General features: G+C 38.4%; 1 protein-coding gene across 3 annotated transcripts; it reads left to right on the top strand.

The window, feature by feature from the left end:
• Positions 1–55: 55 nt before the first annotated feature.
• On the top strand, positions 56–15,719 carry LOC145489449 (discoidin domain-containing receptor 2-like). 3 transcript variants are annotated; one of them, XM_081468425.1, is made up of 9 exons: positions 56–706; positions 5,895–6,007; positions 7,161–7,513; positions 7,898–8,045; positions 9,733–10,233; positions 10,724–10,861; positions 11,551–11,979; positions 13,070–14,119; positions 14,533–15,719. In XM_081468425.1, the coding sequence occupies exons 2-9, from the start codon at positions 5,911–5,913 to the stop codon at positions 14,832–14,834; spliced, it is 3,018 nt and encodes a 1,005-aa protein (XP_081324551.1). In that variant the 5' UTR covers positions 56–706; positions 5,895–5,910; the 3' UTR covers positions 14,835–15,719. The 3 variants fall into 3 exon arrangements, with proteins under 3 accessions (XP_081324551.1, XP_081324568.1, XP_081324559.1); XM_081468442.1 differs by lacking the exon at positions 56–706 and adding an exon at positions 4,170–5,718; XM_081468433.1 differs by lacking the exon at positions 56–706 and having other exon boundaries at positions 5,727–6,007.
• The last annotated feature ends 128 nt before the right edge of the window (positions 15,720–15,847 follow it).

Here is a 15,847-nt window from a genome sequence, read left to right as displayed (position 1 = left end):
TTGAATGTCGTGTTATTGTGTTTCTTCCTGCTAGCCCCCGAATAGGTGGGAGTAGTGAGTGCTGCTTTTTTCTTTCTATAATTTATTATCTTAGTAGTCTAGTCATTATACTGTGATATAAAGAAAGAAATGGCTGTGGACAGGCTAGTATTTTATTGATAAAATTATTTAATCAACCAGTGTGGTATGTCTCCCTACCCCCACCCAACAATCTGTCTTTGCAAAATGTCCACTGTGGCTTATGCTGGGGATCTGATTCTCCCATCTCCTCTGCTTCTGGGATCCTACTTTTTCCTGCCCTACTTGATATCACAGTTAAAACTGGAACAGAGCATCAGACTTATTGTCTGGTGTATTGTTGTTAGATCTGGCTCGTGATAAAATCAAGGAAGTTGTGTATGGGCGCGACGAGGGTGCGAGCTCTTTAGAAATGACGTACTATATATATCAATAAATCTCACTTCCGGTATGTGTTCCGCTAAGGATCATGGGAAGGATTGAACTTGAAGCTCTGATCTAGGAAGTGCAAATGACGAGCTTGGCTGCCTTCGGGTTTCCGTCATCCAGCTGCATTGAAGACAAAATTCTGAGACATTTGGGGAGTCTGTTTATGCAAAGCTGGTCTCCTCTCCTTCCTGTTCGTATGTGACGCTGTTTTCGAGCGGGGGCGAAGGTTCAATTGAATTGAAGACAACTTGCAGTGAAGGTATGTGATGTGTAAACAAGTTGAGCTTGATTTGTGCCACGCTTACATTGAAGCTCATTGAGGACGATTTATTCTGCTCAGCTCAGAATGCTCACAATTCACGACGTCTTAATGCCTTGAGGGTTTCAATTAACTGGCAGAGAAATGAATGTCGAATTTATGTTTTTCGTGCGTTCTGAACTTAGATTTTTCACTCCTGCTGTGTTGTTGGTCGGCCAGCTTGTCTATTTGTCTGTTGTGAAGTATTTCAAAGTAAATAATGGGGATTATGTTCTCTCGAATTCGATGAGCTGCTGGACTTGAAAACAAAACAATGCCCCCTCTGATATTGTTGTAAAATTTTCGTTTCGCACAAAGGACTGCGAGTTCAAAGGCATGAATTGTTCTTTTGCAGGTTACCGGTATATTGCGCGCTTTTATTTTTAACACGACCGCATTCGATCGGAAATACTTTACGTGTATGTTGGCTGTGGAAGAATTTTCCTGTGTCGTATTTGCTTTGTAACTTTTTTGTTTCTCGAGCGAAAAAAGGAGATTAAAGAGTTAATTAAGACACCATAAAAAGCATACTGTACATACGTCTTTATTTGGAAAAACTCGTGCAAAAGTGAGTTGACGTTTGCGTGTTGCATGTGAAGAATGGGTCCAGTCTCGGCGGCCTCTTAACCGCGTAAAAAATGCCTTTTTCCTGTTAAGGACGTGTATATTTGCTGTAGCAGTTGTCACACTGGATTTATATTTGTCGATTTACTTTGAACGTAGCTTTATCCACGATTAAACAGATTTAATCTAGATTTTAAATCGAGAAGGGCAGCTTATTTCGCACGTAAATTAATAATCGCTACGGGAGAGCGAGAAACACGTAACAAAATTTGAGGTACAGCTGTAACTGGAAAGAAATTTCGTTGATCTGTGCCGCCAGCCTGTGTGGAAAAATGTTATTTTTTTTTTCCGTGTAAAACCAAAGAAGTCAGTGGTATTAAACTTATAGTTCTTTCAGTAATAAGACGAAGAGGTTAAGAAAGGTCGAATGGGATTTCATGGCGATTGATAAAATTACTTGGTTTACAATAGAATTTGCTTGTTCCCCGTTTCACCCACAACACAATGACAACGATCCACTTGATAACAATAGTAAGGTTTTTACTCCCGTAAAAGGAAAACATTGCAAAAGGAAAGCTTAGTAATTTTACACGTTGAGTTTACTCATGTTCATTATTTCAGCATTCAAATTGTGGTGACAACCGAGGGACATGACTTTCTCAGCTTACAGTCATTATTTGGCAAAGTCCAGCCCCCCATTGGTTATGTAGTCAGTTCTTCCCACCTGTCCAGCTCAGAAATGACAAAAAGTTTGTCAGAAATTAAGTTTTGCTATTATGGCAAGATCTCTTCATTGTGTAACTTGGGGATTGTCACAACCTTGATGACTTTATTTAGTTACTATTTTCTTAGGTTGTATCAAATTATTTTAAAGCTTAAAACAGTGACGCCATCTTTGTTATACAGTGGTCAAATGGCTTATTTGCAGTGTCCCGCCATCAAAAATAAAACTCATAACCATTCAATAAATTAAGTCAAGAAGCTGGGATATGAAAGATGATTGATATATAAACAACCTCACCAAGATTTAGTTTTGTGCAGTTTTTCATTCTGTTATTTGGAGAAGTGTTTTACTCAAATTTATAGAGCTTTGTATGAAGTTGCCATGTTTGTGCCCCACGGAGGGACACGAAGATGGTGGCTGTAAAGTAACAGAAACATCTGTCATCGAGTTTTGCCATTGAAACGAAAAGTTATTACTCTAGAGCTTCAAAACATTGAAATTAACACTTTTTATAGAGCAACAACTGTTTAGTTAGCAAAAACTTCAGCAGTAACTCATCTTTTTGACTACTCAAGAGCTTTATCGGGCCACCATTTTAATGTCGCACAACGCATAAACTTGGAAATTCAGACGTGCTCTATTTCAAAATGAGGAACCCTGTCGAGCTTAAACGCTGCAAAACATCAAGTTATTAGAGGGTCTTACATCTGATGAAACTAAAACTTCAGAAGGATTGGTAATTTCTTATTTTGGAAAATGATGATGTCACCTGAAAAGCGGCAATAGATCTATAAAATTGCAATAATTTAGGAAAAGTTAGTTATGAGCAAAAGAGTGTACTCTCAACGAGATCAAATGGTGAATTTCGATGAAACGTGAGTTTTGAGTCCCTTTTCTTCTATTACAACAAAAGTACTATATTTTATTGAGTTACATGTATTGAATCTTAATGTCATTGTGCACAATGCCCGATAGGGATGATATATATGTAGAATTTTGAAGTTCCTCTTTTTAGAAAGTGAAAAATTGATGATCAATGTTGTTTTGCAGACTTTTTCTGTTACACCTTGACTTATATCAGTGGCGGTAATAACTCTATAAAGTCACATGTACTGACCTAATAAGGCTATTTGAAACATGACTGAGGGTGAAATTTTTGTCCCTTGATTACTTCAAGCATCTTGCTATAAACATAGTTTATGGTTTGTCTTGGTTGCAAAAATGAAATTTAAGTGATGGACAGAAAAAAAATATACTAAATTGAAGGAATGTTCATTTGGCTCCACTGAGGGATTTGCTGTAGCTAAGAAAAAACCAAGCACAAGCCTAGCCATCTTATCAGGGCCTATATACCATCAAAATTACTCCAAATACATATTGGATTTTGCTGTTTCTTGTGGTAAGCTCTTTTTTAACTGATGAATTAAGTGGTTAGCTGGCATCTAGTTTCACCCCTAATGTACAATCAGTGTGCGGTTCCAGAAAAAAAAATGTACTCCCCTTATAGAAGGGATTGGAATTTCCTGGGAGTGGGAGGGGGATTCTGTAAGACCTAAAAATTTAAAGAAATGTATGAAGTTTACATTAATAACCGTTATGTGTGATGACGTGAGATAAGCAAATTTGGACACTAAGCCTTGCTTTGAAAATGCAAATTGTAAATTTTATGGTGTACAAATTCCCAAAGCAAGCACAACAGTTCCAGAGGTTTGAGAACATTTTGCCCAAGCAGGGCTTGGTAGTGAATTTTGAGCATGTGACATAAATAGAGGATATTACACGGTGGCGAGAAGATATGAATTTTATGTTCGTGTGGCAAGAACAATATCTCACGAGTGAGCAAAGCGAACGAGTGAGATATTGTTCTTGCCACGAGAACATAAAATTCATATCTTCGAGCCAACGTGTAATGTTCTTTTTATTATATGGAGAAACCAATTCAACAAAAGCAAAAGGCGGGAATCGTGCCGTCATTGAACGATACGACACTCACAAAGGTGACATACGGAAAATACGCCACTCGGGTCCCGGATGAAGTGGCGTATGGAATCTATGAGTGGTTTAGTTCCCAGTAAAACACTCTTCTCCATATAATAACTATGCATAAGAGCTATAATTCGAATTTCCAGAGGGGCTGGGGGGGGGGGGTGGTCTTAGAAAAAATCCCTTCCATGGGGGAGGTATGGGTATTTTTCGGAACTACATGTCCTACTGCCAGTTTAATGTAGAGAATTTACATATGTTTAGCTGTTTTTTTTGGATTTAAAAATTATTTGTCCGTTAATTAAGGACACCCCTTGGGAATTGGGGTCACTAAAACAATTCAGGCTAGCTGTCCTGAAAGTTCCCTACTGTATGCGTGGCGAAAGGTTTGTCAGAGGTCTCATAATTTCTACCTAATGATTAATGCCCCATACAATATCAATATTTAGTAGCAATTAGACAGGTTATGTAGGAAATTCACCAAGCTGATTGACTCTGTCACTTTTGACTTTTCACAAGTGGCAACTCTGCCAAGTTAGGCATGGTGTCTTAGTTCACAATTTAAAATAGTGGCTTCCCTTCCTGTTTGAATAATGTATAATTTATAATTTGTCTATTTTTTGTATTGTTGTAGCTGAAAAGTTTCAGCCAGAAAAAGTAGACATCTGCTGTTTATTTTTATGATTGCTTTTTAAAACTTTATTCACTACCAAGAACTTAAATTTGCTCATAGTCTTGGGTTATGACAAACAAGTGTAAAAGAAAAAAATTTGAACATGTTCATACATGTACCTATTTTAACAAGCCGGTAAACATTTATTTCTTTTAATTTTTCTTGACACAAAAATTTACCAGTTATCGGTAATGTAGTTTTATTGGCTGCCAAATTCTACAAAGATTACTCTTCAAATGCTGTGCTTGATCATGACTTTCTAGTTTAAATATGTATAAATTACTGTATATATAGCATAAATAAGTCTATAACTTAACTTGTATTATTTGCAAACATGGAAGTAATCATGGCTCTGACCAGTCATACACTTGCTCAGGCAGGCAAGGCTGTTTTGAATTTATTCTGGCTCTTCAAATGTCCATTCAAAACATTCCCTTCAGTCTGATAACAATCTTAGAGGTGTACAATCTAATTTCCATATTCTGAGTATATACATGTCACAGCTTCTTAGTTTTTGTGTTACCAGTTAAGTAAATTGATACATTATTAACTTGTACATGTATGTGGATAACATTGTATACCATCCTTTGGAATGTTACCTAGAGGGTCTAAAGTAGCTTTTGATTGACTAGTGGATTATACAAGTTGTAAGTGACAAAGGTGTTGATACTCGTGCGAAAAAATGAGTTGTTTTAATTCAATTAGCAAGACACTAATTAATTGATTGGCATTATCAACATGCATAAAGGTGGTTTTAACAGGAAATCTTTGAAACAGAACTGTCAACTTAAAACAAATTTCTTCCATGACTTGAGCAATTTGATTCCATTAAATGGAAATTGGTGTGTGTAACATTTTTAGACAATAGAGGACTGTTGTCTAAGAAATAATGTGTGCGGTTTTATTTAGTCATGGAATGTTAATTATTTTGGCTGCCATTCAAACTTTTGTTTTGTCAACAGAACTTTATACCCTAACCTTGTCTGGAGTACAGTGGACTAAAATGAAGCTTTCTTATTTAAGAGTCACGTAAGACAGATTTGTTACTGTCATTCACTGAGCATTTCATTCTGAATACAGTAGATGTTATCCAAAACATTTCCATGCAATTTAAGTAATTTGACTATAACATCATAAGGATTGATTACTTCATAGTGGCCAAAGATGACAGTAGTATTTTGAATCTCTTGTGTTCAATTATGCAGGATGTTTTGAGTTATCATGGCCAAGATTAATGTGGAAGGCACATTCCTCCATCTTGTGTGGGTGTCATTTCTTTTGGTGAGCACTTTGATTCAGCCTGGAGATTCCGATGAAGGTAAGCTTAGCTCTGTGACTTTTAATCCTGTAAGAATTTGTGAACAGCAACAGCAGTAACACCTGCTTTATTACTTATATTACTGATTCATGGATTAATCTCCTGATTTATGTTTTGACATGGTATTGAATTTTTTCTCTAGGAATTTACTTTGTACATGGCAATCTAGACGTTGCTATAATGACAAGATTGAGTTTTGTAGCTGTCTGCTAAAAAATCTTGTAATAAAACAAATTTTGTTCATAATATTATGAACTTAAATTAAAGGTAGCTGATAGCTCTCATCTGCAAGTATTTTACTGTATTGGTGAGGCTTAATTCAGAACAGACTTTAAGGTTTAAGATTAATTTTATGCCAAGTGTACTCAAATCTGCTTGACAAGCAGATATGTTTAATTAACACATTGAGTATAACTTTATGTGTATAGTATATCTAACTGTCTAGTGACAGCTTGTAGAATTGAAGCTGTAGATACTATTTTTTGGTATCGTTTCCCTCTTATTTACCCGCAACATCAGGTTTTTAAGTACGTTTACATCATCACTGAGATTCAATCAACAGTTGCATGTACAGCAAGGAAATACACACTAGGACTTGCAACATAAATTTAAAGTTATTTTAACCTCCCTTCTAATTCTTGTAAGCATTTCCCTTGTAATCAACTACTATAGATGCACATGTATGTGTAAGGTAGCAAATTCCTTTCAGTCATTTACTTAAGAAATAGAAAACATGTACTGTGTTTCTATTGAGTTATAGAAACACGAGAAAGAATGAAAAAAATGAAAACAGCTTGTTAACTTTGATTATCAAAGTGTAAATTCTCTTTGCTCGTTTCATCATTACGTCAACAGCTTGTGCTAGTTCTGTGTTTCCATCGAGTTATAGAAACACAATTTTTAACCAATCAGCGCCCGTATTTTCTTAGGACTGTTTTCTAAAACATTTTAAACCTCTTGTAGGAGTCTGACTATTATCATCTCCAGGAGTCATCTAAACCCATATTCATGTTGCAGATTTCCTATAATTTTATGATCTAGCTTTCTACCAGCAGTAGAGAGCAAGCCTTCCTGCCTCTTGTAAAAGACTGTCTTCCAACCACTTTTTGAATGTGCATAGAATGTACTAAATCCATCTCCATCTTGTCTACAGCTGTAAATTGTCTGTCTCCTCTGGGAATGGAGGATGGACGTATCAAGGATGATCAGCTTCGTCCTACGACTAGTTTAAATGGTCTAAGCCAGGCTGCTAATGGTAGATTGAATCACAAGGATGGATATGGTGGATGGTGCCCTAATCAGACACGCAGTGGAAATGAAACAGGACCATTTTATGACCAGTTTATTCAGGTCAAGTTAGATATGCCTGTAAGACTCAAAGGTATTGCTACACAAGGCCGTTATAACGGTGTGGAAAAAGTGGAGCGTTACTGGGTTAATTATACGCCAGACAAAAAGAATGAGGGTGTAAAGTGGATTTACAACCAAAAAACCAAAAATGTGAAGGTATGAAATTTCAGAAAGTTGTGATTGCCAGTAAGCAAGAAAGAGAAGGCCCCTTATAAATACATATAATTAATCTATTACCCCTTACCCTGTAAGAATGTAGCAAAGAAGAGAGCTTACCTTATAAGTGTTTGTTTTGTAGTAGAATTTCAGTGAGTAACAAGCTCTCTCTAAACTAAGTTTTCCCCCTCTAATTTAATGTTCATGTTGTTTTTATAAGAAAATTCTCAAATCTTTTGTCCACTGTTGACTACTTGAGACTTGGGCTCTGTGCTTCTATAAATGAACCTTGTTTTTTAAGGGACTGCTGGGATTGGTAAAAAATTCAAACAAAGTTGAAACTTTTTTGAACACCTGTTAACTGTTGCAAATTGTTTTGTTCAGTTCTTTGAAGGTAACATCAACAGGAAACTGTACAGAAGTAGACTAGAACCACCCATTGTTGTGGAGCAAATTAGAATTGTTCCAGAATTTTACAAAGGTAAACAGGTGTGTCTCAGGTTTGAGCTTCTTGGATGTCCATTGAAATATGGTGAGTGTTTCTTAAAATTATCACTTTCTACCCACATTCTGTCACACAGACAGGTCCTTTGTGCCTCAGGTGTGATGAAATTTTTTCAGTGACAGTGGTCAATACTTCGGTTGCATAACAAGTAAAAAAAATTTCAGCCTCTTTTGCCCAGTCCATGTGCACCAGGGTTGTCAAAAGTGGATAGCTGCTAGCAAAAGCCACCATCTGCATGTGACTTCAGCTGACTAGTCTGCTGGGTTACTCATCTGATTCCTCCAACAGTAGAGTTACTCATTTAAAAACTTTTTGGCAACTGTGGACTGCACATTTTTTTTATTGTTTATCATAAATTATAATAATTATAGATAGGACCCTGCACACGCTCTGATCGATCAAAAACCCTTGTCTTATCAGAGTATAAAACATAGAAAAAGCGTGTTTTTCTGTTTTTGCCACATTACCTCCAGTCAACATTTTTGTTAGAGATGGCAAAAAACATTTTCTTTGAAGAAATTTGTGATGGAATTCTCTGCAAAGCAGCAGAAAGTTTTGAAGACGAGGCATGTAGCACTTTACTGGTATTAAATTGTGTCAGTTTGTTGATCTGTGTGCTTTACTCTTTCTACTTGCGGCATGTAAAATCTATATAATAAAGCAAATGAAGAAGCCTAAGCCATGTATTACACTATGATAAAACACTCCAGACATTTGAGAACATTCGCGAAATGGAGAAACACTCGACTGCTGCTTGTGTTTTCTACATTTTCCTTGTGTTCTCAAATGCCCATTGTGTTTTATCACAGTTTAGAAAACAGTCCCAAGAAAAATATGCGTGCTGTTTAGTGACAAATTGTGCTTCTATAACGTGATAGAAACACAGAACTAGCATGAGCTGTTGACGTAATGATGGCATGAGCAAAGAGAATTTACATTTTGATAATCAAAGGTAACAAGTTGTTTTCCTTTTTTGTCGCAGTGTTTTCTAAAAGAAATTTGAAAACTTGTTCTCCATGTTTCTATCAAGTTATAGAAACACTTGTGGGAGAACTTGAAAAAAACTGTGGAAACACTCACCTGTGGCTTATGCTCCCACAGCATTTCTTGTTCTCCTAAACTTCCACTTGTGTTTCTATAACTTGGTAGAAACACGGTACAGTTTTTCTATTTCTTAAGTAATACACGGCTTAGGCTTCTTTATTTGTTACATGTAAATGATATAACATGTGAGAAGAGACCCTTTTGTTTTTTCTCTTTGTGTTTTCTTATATAATTATGTGAGAAGTGAACTTGAGTGAAACAAAAATACTACTGAACAATGGAAAGTACTGCAGCTGTGTTGATATACCAAAAGATACTTAAAATCTCCCTGTTATTAACTTGAAAATAACTCTCCTTACTGTGTACAGTGTAAATTTGCTTTTGGAAGTTTTGTGAGATACATCAACTGATTTGGTTGCACCACTTACACGTGTAAATATGCTGATTTTTTTGACTTTCATTTTTGTGACTTTATGAAAGAAAAGGTACTGTACTGTAAGCATTTCCCTTTCATACACCTCCAAGATGAGTGAGAGCCTGAGGGTATTTACAAGTGTCTTTGCTAGGGTCATAGTGCAGTGAACCCAGCTGGGGTGCCAGCAGTTTGCCAACCATAAGGCCACTGTTGGTAAACAAAGAGTTGACATGGTATTTTTGACTCACCACTCAGGTCTTGTCAAATACCAAATGCCTCAAGGTAATACAAGAGGAGGAAGGTACAACTTCACAGATTCAAGTTACGATGGTTTTACCAAAAACAACTTTCTATCTGCTGGCCTTGGAATGCTCACTGATGGAAAATTGGCCCCTGAAGATTATGCTGCCACTGATGGTTGGATTGGGTGGAATGAAAAATTCACACCTACACCTTACATCATATTTGAGTTTTTGAACATAAGAATCTTTCGTTCTATGACTCTCCATTGTAATGTAAGAGACAGAACAAAGATCAAGTTGTTCTCCAAAGTTGTAGTAAGTTTCAATGTGGATGGTGTTTCATTTAATGTGTCACGGACATATGAACCAGAGAATGTTTCCAGTGGATCACGTTGGATGAACTACAATGTTACGATTGACTTGTGCCAACACATAGGAAAGTTAATGAAGTTGAATTTTACCTATATGTATGCAGAGGGCTGGATATTAATCAGTGAAGTCACTTTTGACTCGGGTAAGTTCACAGTGTTTGTTTTAAAGAGGCTTGAAAAACTTTGACTTTGCTTTTGGCTTAAATAGAAGGTGGGCAAATTAATGCAATTCTTGCATTCTTTGAATTTCTAGGAAAAAGATAAGTATAACTCCTGAATCTGTATTGTATGCTCAATGTCTTCTGTATACAAATACAGGTCAGATAGGGGCAGATTGTAAAAGTTCTAAAAGGGGTAACTAGTTTTTGTGTACTTTCTGTAGCGCTACATTTGCATTGCACTTGTTTGTTTTACATGTAATAGTGGATGAAAGAAGGTCCAAGTTGGAATAATGTACGTCAGGGCATCATGGTGAATGGGCTATAGTTTTTTAAAGAAATTTTTTAAAAATAAATCATGCAGCACTTTACTTTCATCAGCTGTTATTATCAGGTTGCGGCCCTTATTGACAGCCCTTAACAGGCCTTTCAATTCTTTATGTGTTGTTAAGGCAATGTGTTGATTTGGTTTCAGAGCCACTTGGTACCAAGTCACCTCCTGAACCTGTCTGTGCTCCTACCCCGACCCCTCCTCTTTCCACAATGCCGCCAACTGACACAAGAAGTTTACTTACTAGCAGCAGCCCATCTGAGGGGGTCTTAGATGAAAAAGGTAATTTAACTCACATCCAATCATTTTTTGCTGGCTATACGCCTAACATAGTTAGAAAAGGAATTTCTGTTTGATTGAAGCATTTTAGACAAGAAATATGGTTTCTGTTACTTATCATTGAGGAACATTGTGATATCTTTGTACATACAGTATATTAGCTTGTGATATTTCATGCACAAATGCTTTGTTTTGGTGATGGAGCTGTGATCATGAGGAATGAAGAAGCAAGGAAATTTTTACGAAGGAAGTTTAAACTATGTTATTCCCCATCTTCCTCACAGCCTTACCGCTCTCATTAGATATTCTCATGTGTTGCTGAAACAAACCAGCCATACACAAAATACTGGTAGCTGTGCTGGTTATGAAATCCTTTGTGGCCAGACTTTTTTGGGAAAATTCCCAATTTTCCTTGAGTGTTTTTATAACTAAATAGAAACACAGAGAACATGTGTTCTATTTCTTTTAGAAAATTCCGCGGTGAAACAAAGAACACAGTGCGCGTGCTTTGATCATCAAAATGAAAATTCTCGCCGTCAGTACATCAACAGCCCGTGCTAGTTCTGTGTTTCTATTGAGTTAGAGAAACCAGATTTTAAACCAAGCAGTGCATGTATTTTTCGGGGGCTATTTTGCAAACTGAAATAATAATTAGCATGCTGTTTGTTGATCATGATTTACCTTCACATCAGATCCTGGAGCTAGTTCCAGTAGCGGGTCCATGGATGGTGGTGTCATAGCTGGTATCATCTGTGCTGTGATAGCTGTCCTGTTGGTGATTGCCTTGTTTATCTGCTGGAAGCGCTACCCTCACTTGTTGTTTCATCGTGAAAAACCATTCAACTCTTTCATCAAAGTTGAAGTGAAGCCTTATGCTCATTACCATGCTCCACAGCGTGTGTCTCGCCTGGACAGTACAGTGAGTGAAAATGAAGAGAAGAGATACAGCTTCAAGATCAATATGTGTAGCGAGGGAGGGGTTGGTGGAGCAGATGTGACTGTCTGCCCCATATATGCTAGTGTACAAGAAAACTTGAACAAGAGTGTTCCTGCAGATGGCAATCTTAACAATCTCTCAAAGTGCCAGAGGCATAATTCTGAGCAAAAGCCCCCAAAGAAAGGTATGTTTCAGAAGCTATATCTGACCTTTTAAGTCAGCTGTACATTGCAGAGCAAGAAATGTGTATCCTTAGTTACATGTAGTACACTTCCAGATTTAACTTGTGATGCAATCAGCTTTCTGTAAGTGGTCAGCTGTGGTAGAGGTGGTTTCCAGTGGAATGCCATTAATTTGTCCCCCAACGTCAATTAATAAATGAGACAATGACAGATTGAACTTATGTTTGGGGCTAAAAAAGAGAAATCAAACAAGGTGATCTTAATCAGTAGTCAGCTGGTATCAAGTCGGATTTCCCCATTAAATTTTAGATGCTTCAGCTACATCTAAAGATACAGTGGAACCCCGTTAATGCGACCACCTTCGGGCCATGAAAAATTGGTCGCATTAACGGCGTGGTCATATTAAAGGGGTTCTTTAAATAAGGAAATGACTGACTGAGCTGTTTTGGGGGGCCAGAATAAAGTGGCCGTAATAAGAGGTGGTCGTCAGGCGGGGTTCCACTGTTCAAGTATCTTAAAATGAAACCTGTATTAAGCGAACCCCATGTTAAGCGGACACCCTGTATTTAGTTGACACCAGCTTGAGTCCCAAAATTTTCCTCCTACATTTACTATAAAATGAACTTGCATTCAGCGGACACCTCTGTTAAGCGGACACGGATACCAATATTAAGCCATTTTGTGGCACAAAACCTGCAATAAGCGGACACTTCAAGGGCTTGCTACTTCTAAAAGCTCAGCTCAGACTCCTTTAACATTGTTCAGTGATATCGTTTCAAAGCCAAGTAGGTTATTCCAGATTGATGTATTGACTGACTGAATATTGTGCTGTGAGCAATCTTTGATCGTACACTGTGTTGCACTGAGTTACAAAAGGGTTAATAATGAACTATTATTGCACGATATGTTATAACCTGTTTTGAACGGACACCCTGTATTAAGCGGACACTAGTGAGGGTCCCAAGGGTGTCCGCTTATTACAGGTTCCACTGTGTAGAGATTGTTGGTCCTTATAAAGAGTTGCATGTCTTGTGTGTAATACCGTGGCCTGTTTTTGATTCTCTTGTTATTTGTTACGTTTTCATTTCTCAGTTAAGCCTTCTATACCGCCACCCCTCAAGCCATTTCAGCAAACGCCAGACAATGTTTATGCCGAGCCTAACGTCCCTTTGCTACCTCCGGCGTCACCAGGCACGGGTGGATCTCCTAAACCTCCAATACCGCCACGAGCTTCACAGATAAACTTTACGAATGCATCAAGCTTTCCCGATAATCATTATGCGGAGCCAGACTCTCCCTCGGAGAAAAGCCCCATGATCGAGGAACCAGCCAAGCCGAAAATTGTTAGCGGCTATGCTGAACCTATCGATGCTATTTCTCCTACAACAATTACTACTTTTCCTAATCCTATTTACGATGAGGTGTACTCAGAGCCTTATCAGGGCGTGTCTGGCACCAGTTTGTATTGCAACCCCGATGAGGACCTGAACTTCAGACCGAGACTGGACACGTTTAAGGACTTCCCTCGTCATAAGCTTCACTTCAGAGAGAAGATCGGTGATGGACAGTTTGGCGAGGTGCACATCGGAGAGGCGGAAGGCTTAGGAGACATTTTAGGCGAGGAGTTCAAACACAGTCCACGTGTGACTGTTGCTATCAAAACGCTCAAACTAGACGTGGACAAGAACATCAAGGATGATTTCTTCAAGGAGGTGAAAGTCATGGCAGGACTAAGGCACTCCAATGTCGTTCTTCTGTTAGGCGTTTGCCGTGATGATCCCATGTGCATGATCGTCGAGTACATGGCTAACGGTGATCTTAATCAGTTCCTTAAAGAAAAGGAACTAACGCCTAGTTTGTCTCTGAATGAGAGCGACGGATGGGAGGATACAGGACAGTATGTCTCTCCGCAGGCGCTTTTTTACATGGCAAAACAAGTGGCAGCTGGGATGAAGTACATCTCTTCGTTGAACTATGTCCATCGTGATCTTGCCACGCGGAACTGTCTTGTTGGACACGCCTACACAGTGAAGATCGCTGACTTTGGCATGTCAAGAAACTTGTACTGTAAACATTACTACCGCATAGAGGGACGCGTGATTTTACCAATACGATGGATGGCGCCTGAGTGTATTCTTCAAGGTAAGATAGCTGGTAGCAAAATTTAAATTAAGGGTTTATTCTAGGGATGGTTGCCCTTCATCCAGGCAGCTACTTTTGTCGACCACAAACCTGTCTTTTTGGGGGAAGTTCCTCCGAACACTTTCTTAGCTTTTCTGAGCTTAGTAATTCTTTTACGGGCCAAATCGAGCGCCTCGTTTCGTTAGGTTGTGTCTGAACCCCGTTCTTTACGTCCGAACTTAAGGAAATGGGAGGTTGTTTTGTAGTTAACTTCGTGAAAGCATCATTTTTAGTTTCGTGTGCTTGGTGACACAGCCCAACAAAGAACTAGGATCAGTTACTATTAAGAAAATTACCGAAGTGGCGTGGTTGTTTGGGGAAGGTACGACACTAATTGAAAAGAAGATTGAAAACGTCTCGTTTGATATTTGCAGGCCGCTTTACCACCGCTAGTGACGTGTGGGCGTATGGTGTGACCCTGTGGGAGATCCTCACCCTGGCGAAAGAGTACCCTTATTCAGAGCTCACTGATGAAGAGGTAATACAAAACGTGCAGAAGATGTTCCACGGGCAGGATAAACCCTTCACTATCCTACCTCAGCCAGAGACGTGTCCAGATGACTTGTATCGGCTCATGAAACAATGCTGGACCAAGGAGCTGGAGCGAAGACCCTCGTTCATGGAACTGCACAGCAATATAGCAGAGCGTGTACGACTCAGCGAAGTCACCATTTAGTTTTGCTCGAAGTAGTTGGTGGCCATCAAAAGAGTTGCCACGACAGGACTCGATAGTCGTGTGTTCAATAATGATGATGTGGGCGGGTATTTTTCCATTTCTAGAATGGCTGATTGCTTCTATGCTACATTGTTTTAATGCAGTCGTGAAACCTGACGCAGAGTATTTAGACCAAGATATGCAAACAAAAGCAAAGTTTTGATTGGCGTTGGCTTTGCTCGTTATTGTTTAAATATAACCGGTCCATCCACTGCAGTTTGTTTGCAGAATACAGGTGTTTCATTAACCAAACAGAGACCTTGCCAAGCGCAAGACTAGTACTTTTGTAAGTCAATCAAACAACGCTCTCTCGCATCCAAATCCCTTAGTTGTTTGGCTCGGTTTTTAGAATGCTACGAAGAGCTGGTACTACCACAATAGACATTTTAATCGAATCAATTTCTTGGGGCAGGGGTGCCTTAGAGGACCCAGTTACACTCGGAGTCGCATCATTACCTGGAAAACCTTTCAATCCTGAGTCACGTTGGTGATTCATTAGTCTTAGATATTTTAACGTTTTTGTAGTGTACTATTCAGAGATGAGTATTTAACTCCCAATTTCCTGAGAAAGTGTAAATTTGTAGAAGTTGAAAATTTGTTGTTATGATTGCGGTAATGTCACCCTTCCTCGAGGACCGGGGAACTGTCTGTGAAGTGTAAATGGTGAACTGCAGCTGTTTTTATAATAGGAAGTTGATTATTTATCTGCTAAAATTAGCTGGAACAGAGCATACTTTCTGTACAGGGTGGTATATTAGTAATTTGCATCAGTTTTGTAATATATTGTTTTGTAAAGCAGTTACCTGTAATTTGAATTGAAATTAAAGTAATTGCTATTTTATAGGATATTTTTTTGCGAGGTGTCGCGACTGGCGATTTGAGGGAACGTGTTCTTTCTGGACTTATTTATTGAATTTACTGTCTCCGTCGACACGCCAGAGGTGTTTTTCCGTCATAAGTAAACGTTTGGTATT

This window comes from Orbicella franksi, chromosome 1, assembly GCF_964199315.1.
Source record: "Orbicella franksi chromosome 1, jaOrbFran1.1, whole genome shotgun sequence".
In the NCBI taxonomy this organism is placed as follows: domain Eukaryota; kingdom Metazoa; phylum Cnidaria; class Anthozoa; order Scleractinia; family Merulinidae; genus Orbicella; species Orbicella franksi.
Note: the sequence above shows the minus strand (reverse complement) of the source record. Positions and strands in the feature narration are given on the sequence as shown.